The sequence below is a fragment of the Lissotriton helveticus genome, chromosome 10, assembly GCF_964261635.1.
Source record: "Lissotriton helveticus chromosome 10, aLisHel1.1, whole genome shotgun sequence".
In the NCBI taxonomy this organism is placed as follows: domain Eukaryota; kingdom Metazoa; phylum Chordata; class Amphibia; order Caudata; family Salamandridae; genus Lissotriton; species Lissotriton helveticus.
Window position 1 is genome coordinate 905,208,544 of NC_136071.1, and position 22,795 is coordinate 905,231,338.

General features: G+C 47.8%; 1 protein-coding gene across 2 annotated transcripts in view; it reads left to right on the plus strand.

The window, feature by feature from the left end:
- The window catches only part of CNTNAP2 (contactin associated protein 2), a 2,169,461-nt gene that overhangs the window by 1,895,116 nt on the left and 251,550 nt on the right, over positions 1-22,795 (plus strand). For both annotated transcript variants that reach the window (XM_078663547.1, XM_078663548.1), the window contains one exon: positions 4,290-4,423. In XM_078663547.1, coding sequence (XP_078519673.1) covers positions 4,290-4,423 — 134 coding nt within the window. The remainder of the gene's footprint in view (positions 1-4,289; positions 4,424-22,795) is intronic.

The following is a 22,795-nucleotide window of genomic DNA, read 5'->3' on the forward strand; positions in this document are numbered from 1 at the left end:
CAGAAATTGTGATTGACTGGTACAGAACTTCCAGCGAGATGCACAGAATTAAACAAGGTCTGACGTTTTGTTAGGGGCAAAGTCTAGTAATAATTTTGTATCTTTCTGTGTACTAGAAATAAAAATCCCTTAACGAAACAGAATTATGTTATAATTTTAAAGCTGGGAATGAGGCCCTTTATTTATCTAAAGAGTTTGCATATTAACATAATGCAAAGTAGTTAGAAGATGAAGTTTCCTTTGTAAGTGTGAATTTCAAGAGCATATGTCGCAAAAATATTGCACAGTATATACTTTTGCCAAAGTGCTGATATTTTAAATGTTTAAGAAAGCATATGTGTACACATATTTTTATTTTGTGAACAAAATACATTTAAAAAACAACACGATATCAAAACATCAAAATAAAGCAAATGAATGAGCAAGGGTGAATAGGGAAAAGCACAGGGGGTAAATAGCACTGTCTCCAAACAGCACAAAAAAAGACATGAATAATGTTGGAACAAAAAATTCCTCTATATTTTTGAAGACGTGTACCACTGACCTAAGTGCTCAATTTCACTGTTGACTGGATCCCTAATGCTGATTTATGTCATAGGTGAGCACGGAGCATGCTGTGTGTCATTATATAGGCCTGTCTCACTGATTGTGGTCTTGTTGGACCAAGAGGGGTGCCTAAAGCACCACCCTCATAGTGGTGGAAAGCCCCTGCCTTCATTAGGAGTTTAGCAGTACGAGTGCAGTGGTGGCAGCATTCTGTCGTAGTGAACAAGACCTTTTCACCCTGTATCACTGGAGTTGTCCTACAGGCTCACTCACCTTTTTAAATGTTCAACTGCTGTGTGCTTAACCCACCCCTTGGCCTACATAAGATATATGTGGAGTGCTGTACAGCACAGCAGTTGTGTACAAGTGGAGAAGTGTGGCTCAATCGTTAGAGTGGCAGACCTTGATGCAGAGCTCTGGCCTGGGACCAGGGTTCGATTCCCGCCTCGGTGGGTCTCGGGCTCAAAAAATTCCTCTGACCTGATATTCTTGCCTCAGTGCCTATTCTAATCATGGGTCCCACGCTGCAACTCTGGGCAATAGCTTGCTTAATCTCCACAACGGCCCCAACAGCGCTGGGAGGCCTGGTTTCACCATAGGGGTGCCCAGTAGTGGACACTTTACAAGGAAAGCCAGGAAGGGTTCCTTAGCGGTATGAGTACAAGCGCCGCGAGACCCGGTCCGGGTAGCTGCGTGCTATACAAGTACAAAAACATTTATATTTACATTTAGTGACTCTGTGCTGATTATATGTGTGCCTGGGATAGACCCAGTACAGGGATAGAGCAGTAATGAGCAGTATGTGTGTGCTTAGTGCATGTATTGGGTATATGTATGCATGTAAGGAATACATGATAGAAGAGATGTAGTGCTGTAAAGTGTGTGCGCAATGAGAGCATGTTCTGCATGTATGTGTGTTCGCGTCAAGTATAACACATGAAAGGTAAAGTGTTGTCCAGCGTGCACATGGTGACTGTGTGTGCTGATAGTGTGTGTGTTTGTAAATAGCACACCCTGATTAAATATAGAAAGGCTTCAGTGCTGAACAGTGCACTCAAACGGAGCGTGTGTGCTGAATGCAAGTGGACATGTAAGGGTACAATGCATGGAGGTACTAGTGCTGCATGTACACTGAGTAATTGTGCCTTCAGTGGTACATTACATGGAGGACTCTGGGTTCCATTTAGGGAATCCTGGCCTTCCTGGTGAAGAGATGAGGAGGAGAGGAGTCCTCCCAGACAGACTTGTGTATTGCTTCATTTCTGTGAGCTGGGTGGGGCACACACTGGAGGGGAAAAGGAAGAGATTCCCTTTACACTTCAAAAGGCTGCTCTTTGATTCAGTGATAGATCACAAGGAAGGGGCCTGGACAAATCTCAGGAAGGGAGATGGGACTGAGAAGGGACTCACAATATGTAAGGTTTGGGGGTTGGGATGGGATTTTATGCACATATTACTGTGACGGAGATCCAGGTGTGAAATCTGGTCACTCCCATGAATTGTTGTGGGACAATCAGTAACAGAGTTTTGCCTGCTGTGACAGGCAGTCTTTCATAAGGAAAGAATAAAAGGAGATGTGTCCACTTCAAAAGAAGCAGAACCCCGGCATTAAGCTTCAAAGACTCAGACCCTAAATTACATTTTGGTGTCTGCAAATGGACTATAAGAAGGGGAGGTTAAGACCCCAAAATGTGTCATCTGCCAGACAGACAGACGGGCTGTATGAGAAGAAGAAGCTCTGCAAGACATCTGCCTTTGACAAGAACTGGGGGGAAAAGGCCTGCTAGTCTCCCTTGTAGGTGAGGGGGCACAACACAAAATGCCAAGAACTCCTGCATTGAAGCCTGAAACACCACCGCTTACCTGCTTTCCAATACTTGTGTCAGGGCCAGACTGGGAACAGAAACCGGCCCTGGCAAACTGCTCAGCTGACCCCCCCTGGTGTGAGGGGGGTGCAGCTGAGCAGTTTGCAAGGGCTGGTGTCGACCGATATTGTTACAGGGGGGCGATATTGCTGACCCCCGGTAACAAAAATGGTCCCACAGGGGCCCAAAATGGGCCCCCAACTTAGCCACCTACCAGGGAAACGCCCGCTATGCCCACTCTGGCCCTGACCTGTGTGCCCTGTGAGGAAAAGGAGAGTGTTGGAGGAAGCGAGGTCCAGTGGGAAGCTCTGCAAGAGGATTCCCTGAACAAGGTGTGAGACTGCACCAATATGGTCATTTCCTGTGTGCCATGACTCTTCTGCGATCCGTAAGCTAGGAGAGGATCACTGGAGACTGAACTGAAAGTGAAGCATAGTGCGAGCTAGGGTAAATCCCTACTGCCATGCTGCGGTGACCCCATATGCCAGAGGAGGCCACCAGCAAAGTTACCACTGCTGAATCTCTGGGACGTGTAAGCATGTTGTTGTGGGCATTTGCACCAAGAATGTCAGCGCCATGTTTTCCAAGTAGTGCAGCTACCTCATATGCCTGGAGGGGCTGCTGGTACCAATATGCCGAAGGGTTTGGGACATTACCCAAAGGAGAGACTGAGGCTGCTTCCCGTGGGTTGGAATCGCACTGAGAGAGAACTGTATCTGACTGTCCTGAGGGCTGCCAAAGACGCTGTGGACAAGGTCGAACCCTCACTGGGCTCCAGTCAGGAGGAAAGATAGGATTTACCCAGGTAAAGCCAACTAACTGCGTCTTTGTGAGCTGGGAGCTTGTCTGACAACTGAGAAGGACTCCGGCAGCACTGGGCGCTGCCATGTGGGCCACAAGCAGCCCAACTTCTCTAAGCTGAGCAGAACTTGTGGGTTCCTTACTTCGAGGGTACCCGCTGCTCTGCCAAACTGCTCTGAGCGGCAAGACCAGGTAAGACACAAAGATTCAATGAAGAATTCTTGAGAACAGTCTAACATTGTGCATTTTCTGGAAGCAGCCATCACTGAATGGGGAATAACCATGAACACATTATACGAAGGTGGGTGACACAGGGATTTGCCTGACAACTACTAAGCCCCAACCTTGCTTCTGAAAGTTGTATACCTTTGCATGTGTAGAGATAGAAATAAAATACTTCTATTATTAGTATAAAAGCAAGTATTTGACTGGACATTGATTTATGTCTCATACCGTGTGACCTTTGAGTTATGAGTCATATTCACCGACCTGTATCTACACTCCGCCCAAGGGAGCCTTGACTGCTCGACCAAATCTCCTATTGGATTAAGTGCAGAAGAGGTACTTCACTCAGTTGCTCAGGATCCATAGTAAAAGGCCATAGTAAAAGGCATCAACAACACCGGTTGGGCTCAATAGCCCTTGCATGCCCATGTTCTTCTGAAAGGGGTTCTGCCAAATCAGCAATCAAAATGTTGTCATACCTGTGAAGTAAATACATTATACAATACACACTGGGTCTTAATTAGCTACTTTTGTCATGTTGAGTCTTAAGCCTAAAAACAAAAGGACTGCTTTTTGATGAGCTATCACCAGAACCTAATGGGAAGTCAGAAGGAACAACGTAACCATGCCTGCAAAATCATGACCATGATGGATAGCCTATCCAAATAATTACAAACCGTGAAAAACACATGAAAGCCAGAGAGTGAAAAGGACTAGGCCAAAGACCACTCTGTCTGTACTTTTTCTTCTTGTACTTTTCTGAAGTATTGATTACATTGTTTTGTCCTGTAGAAGTTGATAGAAGTTAGAACTTATTACAGAATCATGACTGAAATACTACATTTGTTTCAGGGAACTTACAAGTTCGGTACAGCTTGGGAGATACCAAAAAACCATACAACATTGACATTGACCACAGGAACATGGCAAATGGACAGCCACACAGTGTAAACCTCACGAGGCCAGGAAGAAACATTCTTCTACAGGTAAGAGGTTACAAGATCAGAATTCTGAGTGTGGTGCATTCTATATTCATTAATTGTACCTGTTATCAATAAACGTTATATATTATAACTGGAATTGCAGTTATAATATATAACCCTGTCATGTTAGTAAGTCGCTAGCAATAATATATATATTTTTTTAATTTTTATTTTTTATTTGCTCAAGAGTGAAATAGAAAGTAAGAAGTAAGAAAAAGACAAAAGGGAGAGAAGAGTAATGGAACTGGCGACATACCGCCACATATCCCCACACAGGGGGTGCTGATAATATTGCTATAGAGACCCCAGTAATATACTATACATTGCGCTGGTCGCCGCCCATGTCTTTGTTCGTGTGCGCCAACTAGCACCGATTTGGAGGGTGCGGCAAGTCCGTAGCAATTGTCCAAGGGTTTACAAAGAGGCGTCCCCAACCAGAAGCATATGTAGTCTGGAACGCCACTCAGGTCACTTCCACATGAAAGGTATGTCACAACTAAGAGTAAACGGCAACCCCATCCCAACACCCCGCAATCCCCCCACCCCACCCCCTTCCACCCTTCCCCTGGTGGTGGCGACCATCATCCATGCACACAACTTCACACACGGAATGGTTAAATTTGAAATAGGTGTAATGCACGAAGTGCTGTGGGACAAACCGCAGAGGGAAGACCTCGGGATAGGAATCTCACTAAGGGACCCCAGGTAAACATGACATTTTTAAAGTTCCCCAGAAATATATCAGACATTCTCTCCATACTCAAGAGTCGCCACAGCCGCGCGTGCCATAACGAAATGGCCGGTGCAGATGGGTTCTTCCAGGCGGCCGCTAATGTCAACTTGGCCGCCCCTAAACACAGCCATACCATGCGCTTATCAGCCCTAGTCTGATGTTCCAATAATGGGTCCCTAAGTCCCAGCAGCACATATTCCATTGAATTCGGAACCGGATAGCCCAATACATCTTTAATATGGGACAGGATCTCGGACCAAAAGGGACGGATGGTGGGACAGGCCCACCAAATGTGGCGGAAGTCCCCTAACATACCGCAGCCCCGCCAACATCTATCTGAGGTAGTCGAAAAGATCCGATGCAGCTTAGAGGGGTATAAATACCAGTCAAACAAGAGTTTTAAGTGAGCCTCTCTAAGATCTATGGAATGGTTATGTGTCGTTACTTCCCGCCAAAGGCTTCGCCACTCGCAGTCAGAAATGTCCCTACCCAGGGTAGCCTCCCAGTGGTCCATGTAACGAGGGCGGGGGGAAACCGCGGTATCCAATAACATCCTATATAGGAAGGAAATCGTGCCCTTCATCGTGGACGTGCGAAGAATAAAAGTCTCAAACTTCGTCAGTGGTCTAGTAGCGGCGTCCCCCACTGCAGTCGATGTTGCCCAGTGTAAGAGTTGAAGGTGACGGAAGCGTTCAGTGGGTGGAACCCCATAGTCTCGCATACAGTTATGAAAGGTAAGAGGTGTCGCCCCATGAAACAGGTGGGTAAGAGCTCGGCATCCGCCCTCCCTCCAAACGTCAAAGGATCCGTCAGACAATGCTGGAGGAAAAGCCGGGTTAAAATGAATAGGGGTAAAGGGAGATGGGAAGGTGGTCCATCGGTCCTCACCACTAAGTGTATCCCAAACCTTCAACACCGTGCTGGTAGGGGTGCTAATGTATGCATTCCTGGGCCGGTCGGCCTTGGGTTTCCAGGCCAGGTCCCAAATGGATCTGCCGGCCACACATCGATCCATATGGAGCCAATGCTTTTCTGAAAGTTGTTGTGACCATTCCACTAGTATTCTCAATTGCGCCGCTTTATAATACAAGTGCATGTCCGGGAACCCCACCCCCCCCTCCGTTCGTGGACGGCGAAGCACTGCATACGAGAGTCGCGCCCTGCCCCCTTGCCACACATATTTCAACATCAGAGTTTTAAGCCGACGGAAATAGTCTAACTCCACTGGTATGGGCAACGCCTGAAAGAGGTACAGAAGCTTCGGGAGGAGGACCATCTTGAGGGCATGAATCCTACCCAACCAAGAAATGTACTTCGGTTTCCACCTCTCAAGTTCAGCGCGAATCGTCGTCAACATTGGTGTAAAGTTGGCCGAGAATAAGGCGCCTAGAGTAGGTGTCAAACGCACTCCCAGATACAACAGAGACGAGGTCGACCACGGTAAGGGGGTAAGCGCTCGCAGTCGGAGTACCCCCTCAGGGGGAAGAGTCAAGTTCAGGATATAAGATTTGTCAAGGTTGACTCTGAAACCCGCCACCCTCTCAAAGTCAGAGAGCACCGTATGAACATATGGCAACGATAGTTCCGGATCTCTAAGCGAGAGCAGCACGTCGTCCGCAAATAGCGAGATCTTATGCTGTTCACCGGAGAAGGGGAGGCCCAGGATACGGTCGTCCTCCCGAATCGCAAGCGCCAAAGGCTCAATACTTAGAGCGAAGAGGAGTGGGGAGAGAGGACATCCCTGACGTGTCCCACGTGAGTGACGGAAGCGCCCGGACCTGTGGCCATTAACCAACACTCTCGACATAGGATTGCTGTAATTAGCCTCAATCATTCGTATGAAGCGGGGTGAAAACCCAAAAGCCTCCAGGGTATGATGTAAAAAGCCCCAATCGACGCGATCAAAGGCTTTCTCCGCGTCTAGGCCTACCAAAACCGCCGGGATACGAAATCTAGTAGCCTTTTCGATCAGGTGGACCACACGTCTCAAGTTGTCATGAGTTTGCCGTCCTTTGATAAAGCCGGACTGGTCCGGCTGCACCAGAGCCGGCATCAAGTCCTGCAACCGCCCCGCGAGTATAGAGGAGTACAGTTTAGCGTCCAGATTAAGAAGTGCTATCGTCCGGTAAGAGGCGCATTCAGTATGATCCTTCCCCGGTTTGGGGAGAACTGTGATCAACGCTTCTGCCATAGTGTCAGAAGTCCTGCCCTCCGATGCCATGATATTAAAGAGGGAGACCAGGCAATCGCAAAGTTCCGACGCAAACGTTTTGTAAAACAGGGCAGTGTAGCCGTCCGGGCCTGGCGCTTTGTGAAGTTTCAACGCCTTGATGGCGGTAAGAACCTCTTCTCTAGTGATGGGAGAACCCAGCAAGTTGTTCCATCCTTCGGAGACCTGCGGTATCGGGAGATCATGCAGAAATGCAGATTGAGCCTCCGGGTCCAGGGCGTCACCCGCATAAAGATCAGCATAAAAGCGGCCAAAAAGATCCGCCTTGTCTGCGTCACCATGCCGTAGAGTGCCCGCTTGGTCCCGTATTCCCCCAATGTAATCCTTCTCGCGTGTATCGCGAAGTTGCCGTGCCAAGTGCCGCCCTACCTTGTTCCCCTGAGAGTAGGAGACGCGGCGGAGGCGGAGGAGGGTGAACTCAGCCCGGTTATTATAGTGGGCCCTCAATTTCCCCCTCACCGCCGTCAGCGGTCGGAGAGTCACCCTGGACGGGTTGGATTTGTGCGCTCGTTCCAAAAGGGCAAGTTCCGCCTCCAGGTCCTCCCTTTCTTTCCTCCTAAGTTTATTGAGGTTGGCGTTAAGGGCGAGGCAGGTGCCCCGCAGGTAGGCCTTGCACGCGTCCCAAGTGACATATACCGAGGTATCAGAAGGCGGGTTAAGCGCCATGAAGTCTCCCATAGCCTTCCGCAGCTCTTTACAAGACACCTCATCTCGAGTCAGCGCCGCCGGGAAGTACCACTTTCGCCAACCGTCCCCTCCAACATGCCACTGCAGGCCAAGAACCACCAGGCTATGATCAGATATCGAAAGCGGGAAGACATCGGAGAATTGGGTATCCCCCCTAAGCGCCTGGCTAACAAAAACATGATCTATACGGGAGTAAGAACGATGGACAGAGGAAAAAAATGTATAATCCCTAGTATGTGGGTGTAGGAAGCGCCAGCTGTCCACCAACCCCAAAGCCTCTATTTGTCGTTGCGTTTCAACCGAAAAAGCCCCCGAGTCCCCCCGGCGCGCTCCTGAACTGTCCATGCCTTTGTCCCATACCATGTTAAAGTCCCCCAAGAGGAACAAGTGCCCCTCCACGAAGTCTCCCACCCTGTCCAGTAGCTCCTGTAAAAAACCATTCTGTCCAGCATTAGGGGCATACACAACCACAAAGGTACATTGTCGTCCATACAAGGTCCCCTTCACCATTAGCCATCGACCTTCCTTATCACCGCTCACCCCCAGAGGTTGAAAGTGAAGGGACGCCTTGAACATGAGGGCCACCCCTCTATGTTTAGTGGACGCCGACGCTCTATAAATGAGGGGGAAGTGTCGGTGCCGAAGTCTAAGTTCATCTTTCCTGGCCAGGTGGGTTTCCTGGAGGGCCACCACATCAAGATGGTGATCCGACAGGTACTTCCAGAGCTTTTGACGCTTTTGCGGGGAGTTGAGACTCTTCACATTCCAGGTTCCTACATTAAGAGGCATAATGACATTGGGATTCTCTGCTCTGGAAGCCTAGCAGCAAGGCCCTCTCCCACTCCCCGACCAGTGTCACCTCCACTTCACATACTCCCGGGCCAGGCCCATCGCCAAGCCTCCCCCGTCAGCCCCCCCTCCACCCCCAGTTCGTCACCAGCGCCGCATCACCAGTTCTCCCATAGCCAGGCATACATGGTGTCCCGCAAAGTAGCCAATATTGATGAAGACTGGTTAGAAACACCACTACCAGCGACCAAGCTAATGTCCCTCCCCGGGAAACAGCACACCGCCCAGCCAAGAACTCCAGGTCTCTCATCACCAAGCAGCCAGCAACAACGATATAACTCGTAATTACGCATGCGGCTAAGAGCGCTCTATGGAAAGGGCCCCTGCAATAGACGCTAGAGGAGAACACCTCGAATGCAGACAGCACCTCGCACACGCAGCTTCCGGACGCCACCACCATCCCAACCCCCCCCTCCCAAATCCCAACATCCCCCCGGCAACCCTTGCCCCCAGGACCCTCCACCCCCCACCCCCCTCTGCAAACAGAACAACAATAGAAAATAACAGAAGGCACTGAACCTGAACAATGTCTTCAACAGTTCCAGAAGATTACAGGTCACAAGAATCCTTCTGGACTGGGAATGGGGAGAGGGTACCAACTCGGTGACCCCCAGGGCTACGGTCTGGGGTGTCTTCTCCAAAAGTACAAACGCACCTCCGGGACCTTAGGGCCAGATCCCCTCCGGCGCCAATCTGCTACAGAGCCATGATCATGCTGCTCCGGAGCCTTGTTGAGAATCAGCCAACGTGGCGGAGGCCACCGATGCCACCGCATCACCTCGCTCTTGTAAGCTGGCAGCGCTGTCCGGCCGCCGTCGATTCGGGGATGCACCCACTCTTTGCCAGGAGGACGACCGCCGCCGCCTCCGCGATGCAGAGGAACTTGCCTCTTGAGTGGGAGGAACGTCACCCAGGCCCAGCAGGTCCTTAGCCACCTGAAGAGAGCGGATTTGCTCCAGTCGGTTCTGCCAGCGGAATATGATGCGGAAGGGGTGTCCCCACGAGTAGGGGATGTTGCGGTCCCGAAGAAAGGCAGTCACCGGGCGGAATTCCCTCCTTTTCTGAAGCGTCGACGCCGCCAGGTCCTGGTAGAGCTGTGGACGGTGGTCCCTAAACTGCAAGGAGGAGATGGCTCTCGCTTTCCGCAGGATGCGTTCCTTCACCTGGAAGTCGTGCACGCAGACGAGGATGTCCGGGGGAGGCCCCCTCCTCTCCTAGGTAAACCGACTCTATGGACCCTGTCCATTCTGATGTCCTGCAGTTCTTCCTCGTCTAAGATCTGTAAGAACAGGGCCTGCACATAGCCGCGTAGATCCCCAGCTTCACCTTCCCAAGGGACCGCTCGAATTCGGATATTGTTCCTCCTAGACCGGTTTTCCAAGTCCTCTGTGTGGGCTTGCAGATCCAGATTCTGTTCAGTGAGGCGGATGACGTCCTGCTGAAGCTGGTGCACATCATTCGCAACGTTCAGATCATGGTCTTCCAACGTCGCCACTCGTTCGCCAATCCCATCCACATCCCTCCGCACCTCACGCAGGTCCGACGCCAACTGACCACGGAGGTCCGAGATTTCCTCCTTGATAGCGGCAAACAACTCAGTCATAAAGGCCTTGGTGGCAGGTGCCTCATCATCCGATTGCCGAGACGAACCACTTGCCCCGGGAGAGGCCGGCTGCTGAGAGGATTTAGATGTGCCATCCTTCCCCGGCTTCCCTTTACGTATAGCGTTGGACATCTTCAGAGCTCAGAGCTCCCAGATAGGCGCGGGGCAAGGCGAAGTCTCCTACTCCAGGAATCAGAGGCGGAAACCGCTATGGGATCACCGGGGCAGTAAAGGGCCCGCTCCGACCGTCCACCCCAGCCTAGGCGCAATTCAGGCAGCAGCCACCCTGTCAGGATGGCGTCGAAGGAGCTTCCCGCCAGGCGGCGCCTCGATGCTAGCAATGCAGTGTCTCTCGGAGTCCACAGGTCAGGAATGAATAGCGCCACTCAGTTCCACAGGAGGAGCCAGATATAATGGCCCCACGGCGTCTTCGCCAATCAGCGCCCCAGGATACTAGGCGCCGACCCCCCGCAGCCAGTTCCCACACCGGCCCAATGTCGGGTTCTGCGGTTCCCGCGACCGACCGTCGCACCCTCCAAACCGCGCGATGTAGTGCGTGATGTGGCCGATCTGTGCAGGCGACCCACAGGATATATTGATGTCCAGCCGCCAGCCGCCACTTGTCTGCACCCCCCCAATGCACGGGTGGCACTGCGTTGAGCAAGAGATGAGGCCAGGGGCACCACACCACAGCAGTCACTAGGCCGCCTCCACGCTGTGAGTAGGCAGCGCTCCCAATGTTTCGCCCGTCGGGCCCCGTCTGCCGGCCTGGCGCCACCCGCCTCCTCCCCCGATCAGGGTGGGGGGCCACTCACCGGGACCAGGTCCCCTAAGCACCCTTGTTGTGTTCGGCCTCGGCCTCCGTTGCCCCACAGGTGCCTCCTCTGTCCCTCAGGACGTGCTCCGTGGCGCCTCCGCGCTCCGGCGAGTCTGAGCCCCCTCCGCACCTCGGGCCGTTACATTCAGGCACCCCTGGGGCTCATCGATGATCGCGGCCGCTCCTCACCGGTTCCGGCACTGCGTGCTTCACTCCGGTAGCCGGTGCAGGGTGATTCAAGGGCGGGGCGCGGACAGAGCTCTCCTCCTCCGTGGCGGGCTCCGTGAGCTATCGGGCCGGCCCCAACTAATCCAGACCGGGGATTCACAGGCCCCAAAGCTCCGCCGCTCCCGTTGCTGCTCCAAGCGTCGCCTCGCCTCGCCGACGGCTCCGGGTCACTCCGCAGTGGGTCGGCGACCTCCGCCACCGATCCGGGGCCAGTCTGCACACTCAGCGCCGTGCTATCAGTAGCTTTGCTGGATCGGCGCCGGAGAGGTTAGGAGAAGCGTCCTACTCCGACGCCATCTTAGCCACGCCCCGCAAGCAATAATATATTTTAATGAGATTTGCGGGATGTTTAAACTGCTGTCCATTTTAATTTACTGAAATTTAGAAAATATGTCTCTTTCTGCTTTTAAATTTGCTGTGAACGCATATTTCTTTATTTTTACGTTGTTCATCCCTCAATCCTGCTCTCACACCACACCCATTTCGAAATGAGAGCTGCCAGCCACTTTCCATGTACTTCTCCAAAGTAATGCAGCCAGGGAATAGTTATTGGTGTTGTTTATGGCAACACACAAATGTGGTACAAAGGTTTGACTAGAAATTATTTCAGTTTCCATACAGATGACTTTATAAAATTAAAGTAGCTTCTATGATAATTGGGGGATTCCTTTCTCTTGGCTTCTGTATTTGAAAACCAAAATAAACATCTTCAAAAACAACTTGACAAATGTGAATGGTCATGTAAGCTCCTTTCTAGTTTATTTTCCGAAATTTGTGATCTTCCATCTATCTGTGCAGGAGGAACTATTTTTGCTGGATTTTATTGAAACCGCCTTTGCTTCTGGGTTTTAACGACGAACAACTTGCATCACCTGCCCATTAGTTTTTCTGGTTTTATTCAGTATGCCAAGAGGCCTTCTGGATATGTCAAAGAGTCTTTTATAAGTGCTCCAGGGTCCTGAAGAAAGTTTTGAGAATCACTGATCAACGGAAATGATTGTCTCGGTGGAATCGTGACCTTCCAGAGAGGAATGTCCACATATGTTAACTTGTCCTTTATTCTTCTATAGTATGTCACTATTACCTGTGTTGTGCAGTTATAAATAACATACCAAAGTTTCAAAGTTTGGAAATCTATCTATCCATGCATATCTACACACACACGCGCACGCACACATACACACACACACATATTACGAATTAAAATTGAAACAGCAATGAAATAGGAACGTAGGGGTTAGGATCCCAGTCCAAAACGCGTGCAACCATAACTTGCTCAACAAATTCAATGCCCAAGGACTCATACTTGTGACAGATCCAATTTCAAACTTTAAAAATAATCTTAAAGATGACAAAACATATTACGCTACCCTTACCACTTTGAAAGAGACACTATGATTATAGTATTATTTATTAGTTTGAGTTTGAGTTAATATTGAACCTCTAAACTGCCAAGGTTTTTCCATCCCCAGTGTCCAGCCTTTTGCTGTTGTTTGGGGCACTTTGCACTTCTGCTTTCAAACTTTTTCCCTCTAAAGGTATCCTGGTCAAATTTGCATCTATAAGAAATTGGGTTGTTGGTTGATTGGGGTGTGAGACCTTGTTGAGTACCAATCACAGTGGTGGTGCCTCCATACGAGAAGAGGAGCGTCGCTCTCCACACTGTTGCTAGAAAACTGGCAAAATAAAATGGTAATAAAAATGCTTTTATTACCGTTTTACTTTTCCAGCTTTCTGCCGAATGGAGTGTGGTGTCGGAGCCGGTGCGTCATTGTTGCCAAGTGATTGGCAGCAATGACGAGTGGCCCTTTAGTGTGAATTGCGTATGTAGATTTTGCCGACTACCATGCTACGGCCAAACTGACATGCGCTATTCAAACTCTCCAATCCAACTGTCTAAGACATCTGGATTGGAGAGCAGGCACAGGGCCCCAGTGCATTTTGAAGCTCTGAGGCAGCCTGCTCCAGCCAATCCAGATGCTGCTCTGAGCAGCGTCTGGATTGAATAAGTTGCAGTTTGCCTTCCTACATCACTTCATCCTTGGAGGAGTCAGAGCCACGGACTGTAAAGCATGAGGATGTGCTGCAAGCTAAGTGAAACTTTTAATTATTTTTCCTTCCTGAATTGCTGTGTTGATTGATTGTGTGTGTTTTTGTGGGTGAATTTATGATTGTGACTGTATGTGTGTGATTGTGAGTTTTTCTGTGTGCCCCACCATGTTTTAATGTCACCAACTGCCGCTGAGCAATCACAATCCTCGTCAGGGTAAGGCACAAGCAAACTCCAAATTAACCTGTGCTCCACCCCCTTGTAGCTTAGCACAGAGCAGTCAGGTTTAACTGAAAGGCAATGTGTAAAGTATATGTGCAACACTTCAAACTGTAAAACAGTAAAAGCACCACTTAAAAAGTATCCCACAACAGGTTAGAAAAATAGTGCAGAATTTAATAAATAAGATAAGACCGAAGTGACAAAAATCCAATCAGTAGAACTGGAGTTATGAATTTTTATAGAATGAACTGTAAAATGAAACCAAGAAGTGTAAAGTGCCAACTGCAGTGTATCTGGTTGCACTGCAGTGGGTCAAAGACATAAATTCAGACTGACCGCAATGGAGCACATGTCAGCCCCCAGATTAGTCTCGCTGAAGCTTTACCTTCTCAAGAATTGTGGCAAGAGTCCCGTTGGCATTGGAGAGGGTCACAAGAAGAGTTTTGCGGGCGGTGGTTGGCGTAGTGCGAAGAGCAGGCTAGGTGTCATGGATATGCAGGCGGGAGCTTTGTGTTGGCGGTCCCCCGCGATGAATCAATGCTTGCTGTGGTAGTGGCGGCTGGAGCTGAATTTCAGTGCGAGTGGCGCAGTCTCGGTGCAAATGGGCTCGTTTGCGAGGAGCCCAAAATCTTGATTTAAAGAGCTTGCAAGCCATGCCAAGGGTCCAGGACCTGAGAAGCACCCCTTGGGGCTAGGACCTTACTGCAGCTGGCTCCAGGAGCTTTTGGGGAACCTTTTATGTCCCTGTTGCTCAGATCAGGAACCCACCAGATTAGCCCTTGGAGTCCCTCTGGAGTCCTGGGTTCAAGATGACGCTGAAGGTCCAGTTTTTGTTATCCAGGCAAGAGCGCAGCCGGCAGTAGGTCAGCAGGATAGTAGCTCCTTCAGAGTAGCAGTCCAGCAGAGTGACAGTCCTTTCAGCAGCACAGTAGTCCTTCTTCCTGACAGAGTATCCACAGGTCTAGAAGTACACTGAAGAGTTGGTATCTGAGGCCCTTCTTTTTATACACAGTTGTGCCTTTGAAATGGGGAGAAGCTTCTAGAGGCATGCCTTTGAAGTGCATAGATGCACTACCTTCCTAGCCCATGCTCTGGACTAAATATAGGGGGTATACAGGCCTTTGTGTGGAGACAGGATACAGCCTATTCAAGTGTAAGTGGGGCTGGGTCCATCTCCTCTCTCCCACTGTTCCAGTGATTGCCCATCCAGTCACACCTAAGCTCCCCTTTGTGTGTCACTGTCTAGGAGAAATACACAAAGTCCAACTGTCAACTGCACTCAGTCATGTGACCGTAGATATGCTGCAGGCACCAAATGGCTAAGGCAAGAAAATGCCAATTTTCTAAATGTGGAATTTTCAGAATTGCAGTTTAAAATCTGACTTCACCATAAACTAAGATTTTAAATTGTGAACCCATAGACACCAAATATGAAGGGGTTACCTGTTCCCATTTGGAAATCATACTTATAGAATGTAATAATGTGATTCCAATGTTATACTATGTCCGAGGTAGGCCGAAAAGTAGTGACAAACAAATTTAAGATGTTTTCACTACAAGCACATTTCAAACCTAAAAGTACTTGTTCTACTTTTTAAACATATTGCACTCTGCCCTCTGAGGTGTTCAGGGTCTACCCTAGGGGTCTACCCTAGCTCGAGCGCCATGAAACCGCCGGTGAAAGTGCGCTATACAAATAATTTTAACGTAACGTAACGTAACGTAGGGGTAAGTTATATGTATTAAAAAGAAAGGTTTGGGCCTGGCAAAAGGTTTATTTTGCCAGGTCAAAGTGGCAGTTTAAAACTGCACCCATACAGGCTGCCGTGGCAGGCCTGAAACATGTTTATAGTGCAAAAGTGAGAGGAACAATCAGTGCTGCAGGTCCACTAGTAGCATTTAATTTACAGACCCTGGACACAGGTAGGGACTTACATCTAATTAAAATATGCCTATTGGGTATAAGCCAATGTTACTAATTTTAGAGAGAGCACAAGCACTTTAGCACTAGTTAGAAGTGGTAAAGTTCAAAGTGTCCTAAGGCTAATAAAATCTAATTCAGTACAGATCGGAGTGAAGCAAAAGGTTGGGAGATGAACCTGCAGAAAGGGCCAAGTCCATCAGTGCACTTTTTCTTACATGTTGAGGATTCTAAAAATACCCAGGGTTTATGAATTTCCATTGAGGAAACCAGGGGAAGGGACAAAATAGAGAAAGAATTTGGAAAAAAAGATCTGTGTAAGAAAGTGTATTTACTTTTTCAAAAATTGCATCAACACAAGGGTGTTCTGCTAAGATCACCATCTTCCTAGCTTGTAAGGACAGGCAAAGTTGCAAAAGAAATATTTTTTTTTACAAAAGTGTTTGAATTTTTTGTGGTTACTCATTAATTTCCTTCTGGTCACAATGATATATATAATGTTTGTTCATTGTTGAAGAAAAATGCCTCTTTTTGCATGATTACCACAATATTTTTAGGAGTGATGTTGCTGTGGTTTTTTGACTCTGTGATCTAGGACTCAGGTAATCAGGCCAAAACGTATGTGCTCTGACTCCAAAAATATGTTGAACTTGGCTATAATCCTTATTGGCATATTTAACTTACCTATAAGTCCCTAGTATATGGTGCAAAGTTTACCCAGGGCCAGTAAGTTAAATGTCACTGCTGGACTGCAGCACATATTGTGTCACTCAATACAGTGACTGTTCAAATGTGACTGTGGGCCTACCACTGAGAAGATTTAAAACTGCAAATTTGACCTGTCAAAATAAACACTTTTGACAGACCTAAAAGAATACCTTCCTTTAACTATGATTAAGTCACAGATGTGTAAGCCTACAGAGCATAAGGCAGGGTGCATAGCATGTAATAGCTTAATGTTAAGCACAACCTTATATTTCTGAGAACTAGACTTTGAGGGAAGCCTAAGGAGGGGTGGCATGCATGGATCTGTCAATTTTTTTACCCAGAACACACTGCATACGGGAAACAACCTTTACATCGCGGTGACATTGATTTGCAGTAAATGGCGGGCTAACATAAGGAATAGTATAGTATACTATTCCAACACCTTCCCTACTGTTGCGTAGGCTAGAGTTGGAATAGTAAATGATACATTCCTAATGTTAGCACGCCATCTACTGTAAGTCGATGTAATGACTTGCATAGTAATGGCATTGTGTGGTAACAACGCCGTTGCTGTAACAACTGTGTTGTGAAGGCACGCTAAGTAATGACTCATATAGTAACTTGTCATATACACTGCAGACATCAGCGTTACCCTAAAATCATGCATTTTCCTCGCATTTCTCTGAGGGAAGTTTCTGGATTCTGTGGGATCCACAAACTATCTACCACCCAGCATTCCTACACTCCTCCTGATAAAAACAGTACCATACTTCTGTGGCTGAGTCTATAACTCATGACCAGGATGGGTCAAAACTCAGACCCTGTATAGTTAATGAGGTGTCAATGACTTCTTCATATGGTTACAGGTTTGTTCTGCATTGGGTACCCACACATTGGGGGGGAGCGTTTCAGTCAGGAGAAGTGTGGCAACCCTATTGGGTAAGAGTTTGGCTAATTGTCAAGTTTTTTGTCTTATAAAGAATGTTCGCATGACATTTTGGATAAGAAAAGGTGTGGAATCCAGGCAAATTAAACCACTACTGATTCCCCTGGAACAATATGTTTCAGAAATGGCCAGGTTTGGTAGGATTTTCTCGTTGCTGGCATATCTAGAACCCTAATAATGCAGCTATTTACCATAGCAAGTGAGAGGAAATTAGGAATTATCACCTCTCTGCCTGCTGATATGTCAAAACTATGCCCAAAGGAATCCTCATTTCCTCATGCTTGTAATGGGGATGATCTACTCCCCAGCGGGAAATAAAGACTGTTTCATCCTTTAGTGGTGGGGTTAAGACCAGCAGCCTGGTCAGGCAGCCACAAAGTTCTTTTTATTTGAAAATAATAATAATACTCCTGGGTGTCTAGTGGGGTTTTTGCGACGCCCCCCAATTTGCCACATGGGAGAAGCACAGATAGACTGTTGGTGCCTTTATGGGTAGGGGCCAGATCCCTTACTTGAGCACGCAGACTTAACCCATTCTTGTGGGTAAAAAATAATTCATGCTGTTTAGTAGGATTTCTGCCCTTGGGAGGCAGATTTATGGTAAGCTTCCAATCTATTCTGCAGACTGTAGGCCACACCAACTCCAGTTTTTTTTTGTTAAAAAAAAACAATGGCCCACATGTCTAGTGGCCTTTCTGTCGAATTGGGGGAAGATAAGTGGCAAAGCACTAAACCTGTCAATCATCCACCCCAATCCTCCACCTTGGGGGTTGGGAGGGGGGTGCTAAGACTGTTGTGGGCTTTATGGAGCGGGGCAGTATTAATGCCGAGGTGGGCCTCCCCCGCCCCTTTTCTTCAAAAATAAAATATTTTCCATGGTGCTTAAATTGACTTTCATTTTTATTTTGTGACATTAGTGTGCTGTGTGAATTGATATCTCTCCAAATGAAAACATAATATATTCAGGATGCAAGGTAACTTTTTCATTCATGTCCGGCTATTTTATTTGCTTGCATAAAAAGAAGTTTCCACTGCTGTATGGAGGAGAAGATGTTCACATACTTTGCACGGCAGATGAAGAGAGGGGTCTCTGCAGGTTGGGAGTAAGGTCTCACTTTGCAAATGACTTGTTCAGCATGGTTTGGTAGCAAAGCTTGACCATAGGCCAGGCCTTGTGGCCATTTCTTTGTGTGTATAGCAAAAGGCTGCGCACACCTTGTTTTAGGCAGCTAACCCTTGCTGCAAATTCCCAAAAGCTGTGTGAGTTTGCCCACCACAGGGGACTGTGCAAAGCCGCTGGCTGCTTTCGTCAAACTACAGTTAAGCATGGGCATTGATTGAAATAAAATGTTTAGACTTTGCTTTCATTAATAAACTGTTGATAAAACAAATGACAGTGGTGGGAGTTTAGTTTTTTTTTTGCAATTCTTTGTTTGCAGGCTATACCACATTATTATGTAACTATGATATTTTCTCCACAATTTGGCAGAATTATTTGCATAATTTGCAGAGTTCATAAACATTCAAATGGATTAGAATGATACTGTCAAAGTGCCACATCATTTGGCGGTTTTGTCACAAAATTTAGATAACCTTTGCACATAATTTATGGAACCTTGCCTCATATTCATAGTGGGCCTGAAAATGGTAAAGCTCTACAGTGTGTTTTGAGGCTGTAATTATGATGATGAAGCCAGTATTTCCTCGGCAGGCCACCATCCCTGGGAGTGCTAGCCATTCTCAATGGGGTCACAAATTGAGCTTGCCTCATGAATATTGATGAGGCATGCAATTTGCGACCCCATTGGGAATCGCAAACAGTGTCTGAGACACTGTTGTACATTACATTTTGCGAGTCGCAAAGCAATTTGCAAGTCGCAAAATGTAATCGTCGTACATCTGGCACTTTGAGTTTACCCAATTGCCCAATATCGCCTAATCTGTTTTCTATTTCTGAAAGGAACATGTCCAAAGTACCACACCAGGTGCAAGTCTTTTGACTTAGAGTATTGTCCAAAACAAGTCACTTTCAGAATACTGCATTGTTTTGTGATGGTCCACTAGAGAGGTACTCGTAATGGACTGCCGAATGGGGAACCGTGTTTGCCTTCTCATTTTTTCTTTCCTTGATGTCTTTCCTATATTTAAAGCAGTAGCAATCCTGTTTAAAAAAGGAAATCAGCAAGCACAATAAGATGATCGCAGAGTGCTGAAACTTTTCAACCACTCACAGATCTAGGTTTAATCCATCGGTTTTTTGCTCACTATGCCACCCCACTTTGGACCGAGACATATGCAAATCATTCTTGACCCTGTTCCTCATGGGAACAGTCCACCCCGACCTGCCAGGCCAGGTCCTCCCTGGACTGGAAAAAAGCATCCTTGTACTGGTTTCTGGGTGTTACCCCTCATTAGCCAGGCTAGCATTAATCCAGTGGCACAGCTAGCTAGAAACCCACATCTGGCCATACCCTTGGCCACTTAGGTAGGACATAGCAAACACAACAAGATGATGGATGGAGTGCTGAACCTTTTCATCCTCTCACCCCCAGTCACAAATCTGGGTTTAATTGATTGTACTTTTGTTCATTATGCCACCCCAGTTTGGACCCAGCCATATGCAAATCAGTCTCCTCATGGGAACAGTCCATCCCAAACTGCCAGGCAGGTCCTCGCTGGATCGGAAACAAGCATCCTGAGACTGGCTCTGGGTTATTACCCCTCATCAGCCAAGTTAGCTTGAAACCAGTGGCACAGCAAGCAAGGGACCCACGTCTGGGCATACTTTTGGCCACTTAGGCTGAGTGCTGAAACGTTTCAACCACTCACCCCCAGTCACAGATCTGGGTTTAATCAGTTGTCATTTTGCTCACTATGCCACCCGAGTTTGGACCCAGCCGTATACAAATCATTGTTGATACTGTTCGTCATGGGAAAAGTCCAGCCTTAGCTGCCAGGTCAGGTCCTCCCTGGAATTGAAACAAACAATTTTACCATGTTAAAAGGAGGGAGCACAAGCATTTTGCACCGGTTAGAATTGGTAAAGTAGTGAAAGTCCTGAAGCCAGCAGAAATCAAGTCAGCAAAATCAGGAGGTGCTGGAGCCAACAATGCTACTCTGGAGTGCAATGCCATTCTAATGGACAGCACATCCCAATGTTGTACTCAAATTGAGGTTTTCATTAGGTCTTTCCAAGAAACATTAAACAAAATGCATAGTTAAAAAAGTAACATTCATTTTATTTATTTAACATTATTTCATTCATTTATATGGTGTGTTGTTTTAAGTCCTTGCCTCCATTATTTTCTATGAGAGTATGTTGCAGTACATCTGAGTGGCCATGTGTGGTGCTTGACTTAAAAACCTAACTGCCCAAAAACATAACCAGCTAGTAGAGCCAGAGAGCCTTCGCACCCATCAAGAGCTGTAGAAATTCAGCAATGGCTGCACAAGGACAAAAGTAACAAACACAACAGCGACCTGGCATGAAACGCAGCAAGGGAACAACATGTGGCCACCCTCCACCGTCTGTATGATGTTGGAGATAAGGCGGGAAAGCTACAAGCCTGGCTAAGCAACAAAGAAATCGAGAGTAGATGGGTCCGGTCAATAATAGATGCCCAAAGCCTAACACAGTCCACGGACAAACAGATAGCGGCGACGTTCGCAACATACTTCAGAGACTTCTACTGGGCCAAACCCCTTAGTGACACCCCAAAGATAGAGGATTACTTGACTGAAAAACAAACCCCAACCTGGATGGGACTGATGCACAGGCATTGGAGGCTGACCTCACACTGGAAGAAGTAAAGGCAGCAATCTCGAAACTTCGATTGGGTAAGACCCGTGGTCCAAACAGCTTGCCAGCCGAGTTCTATAAAAACTGTGCAGATCTCCTTAGTCCCCACCTGTTAAACCTTTTTTTAGATACATACGATGAGGGAATGCTCCCACCAGACTTACATATGACTACAATAGTCACAATCCACAAGGAGGGCAAACCGAAGGATTACTGCGAGTCATATCGTCCAATATCTCTCCTGAATGTGGAGATGAAGGTCCTCGTGACCATCCTGGCCACAAGGCTACAGGAGGTCATAACAACATTGGTACATCATGACCAGTCAAGCTTTATGCCTGGTTGGGCAACCCGCTGGAATCTTCGCAGAACCCGTTACTGGTTAATGCAGACAAAAGATTGAGACACCCCCCACATTTTCTCATCCCTTGACGTGGAGAAAGCGTTCAACGTGGTACACTGGCGCTTTTTGGAAACCACCATGGCCAGGTTTGGCTTTCGCCCAAAGTTCAGAAAGTGGGTGACAATGCTATACAGCTCTCCTAGAGCGACAGTGAGGGCAAATAGTAAAACATCACAGAACTTCCCCATCGGACGCGGGACCAGACAGTTTGCACTAACGACAGAGACACTAGCCTATCATAATAGGCAACATCCAGGGATCTAAGGTATTAGGATCACACAGAGAGATACATATATGGAGAAAATATCCCTATATGCGGATGACATCCTATTGTATATAACAGAACCGGACAACACGATTCCCCTAATCTTTCAAACCATAGAAGACTATGGACGACACACAGGCTACAAGATAAACTGGCATAAGTCACTAGCATACAGCCCCGGACCCATTAAAACCTGGCATTTCCTGCCAAGAGACCTAAAGGTGGTAGAGACAGAATTTAAACACCTGGGTATATTCCTTACGACTGATGAGGGACTCTCCCACAAACGCAATGTACAGCGAATACTAAGCCATTTTTAAGAGCAGGCGGAAAGATGGAAAACTTTACCGCTTAAAATCATGGGGTGAGCCGCAATGTTTAAAATGATTACCCTACCCCAATTTCTCTATGCACTGCATAATACATATCACCCCACCCACATACTGTATTCAGGGAGATAGACGGGTACAAGATCACCAGGAGGGACCGTGTCAACCAGACCGGAGGAGGCATTGCCATTGTACACAAGAACACCATCCGCATCACGACCAACTCCGACGACACCCTCACAGCCGCCGAACACCTTCACTTCCAGATATACACCGACTCCAAGACAAACCTCAGAGGCACCCTCATCTACAGACCCCCGGGACCACGCACACGATTCAGCGAAGACATCACAGACTTCATCAGTCCGCACGCTCTCCCCTCCGCTGACTACATCCTCCTAGGGGACTTCAACTTCCACCTGGAGAACAACAACTACACCAACACCACCACCCTGCTGGACAACCTCGCCAACCTCGGACTCAAGCAACTGGTGAACACCCCCACCCACTATGCCGGCCACACGCTTGACCCCGTCTACACCTCCAGCAAGCACATCTCCTTCAGCCACTCCACCGGACTTCATT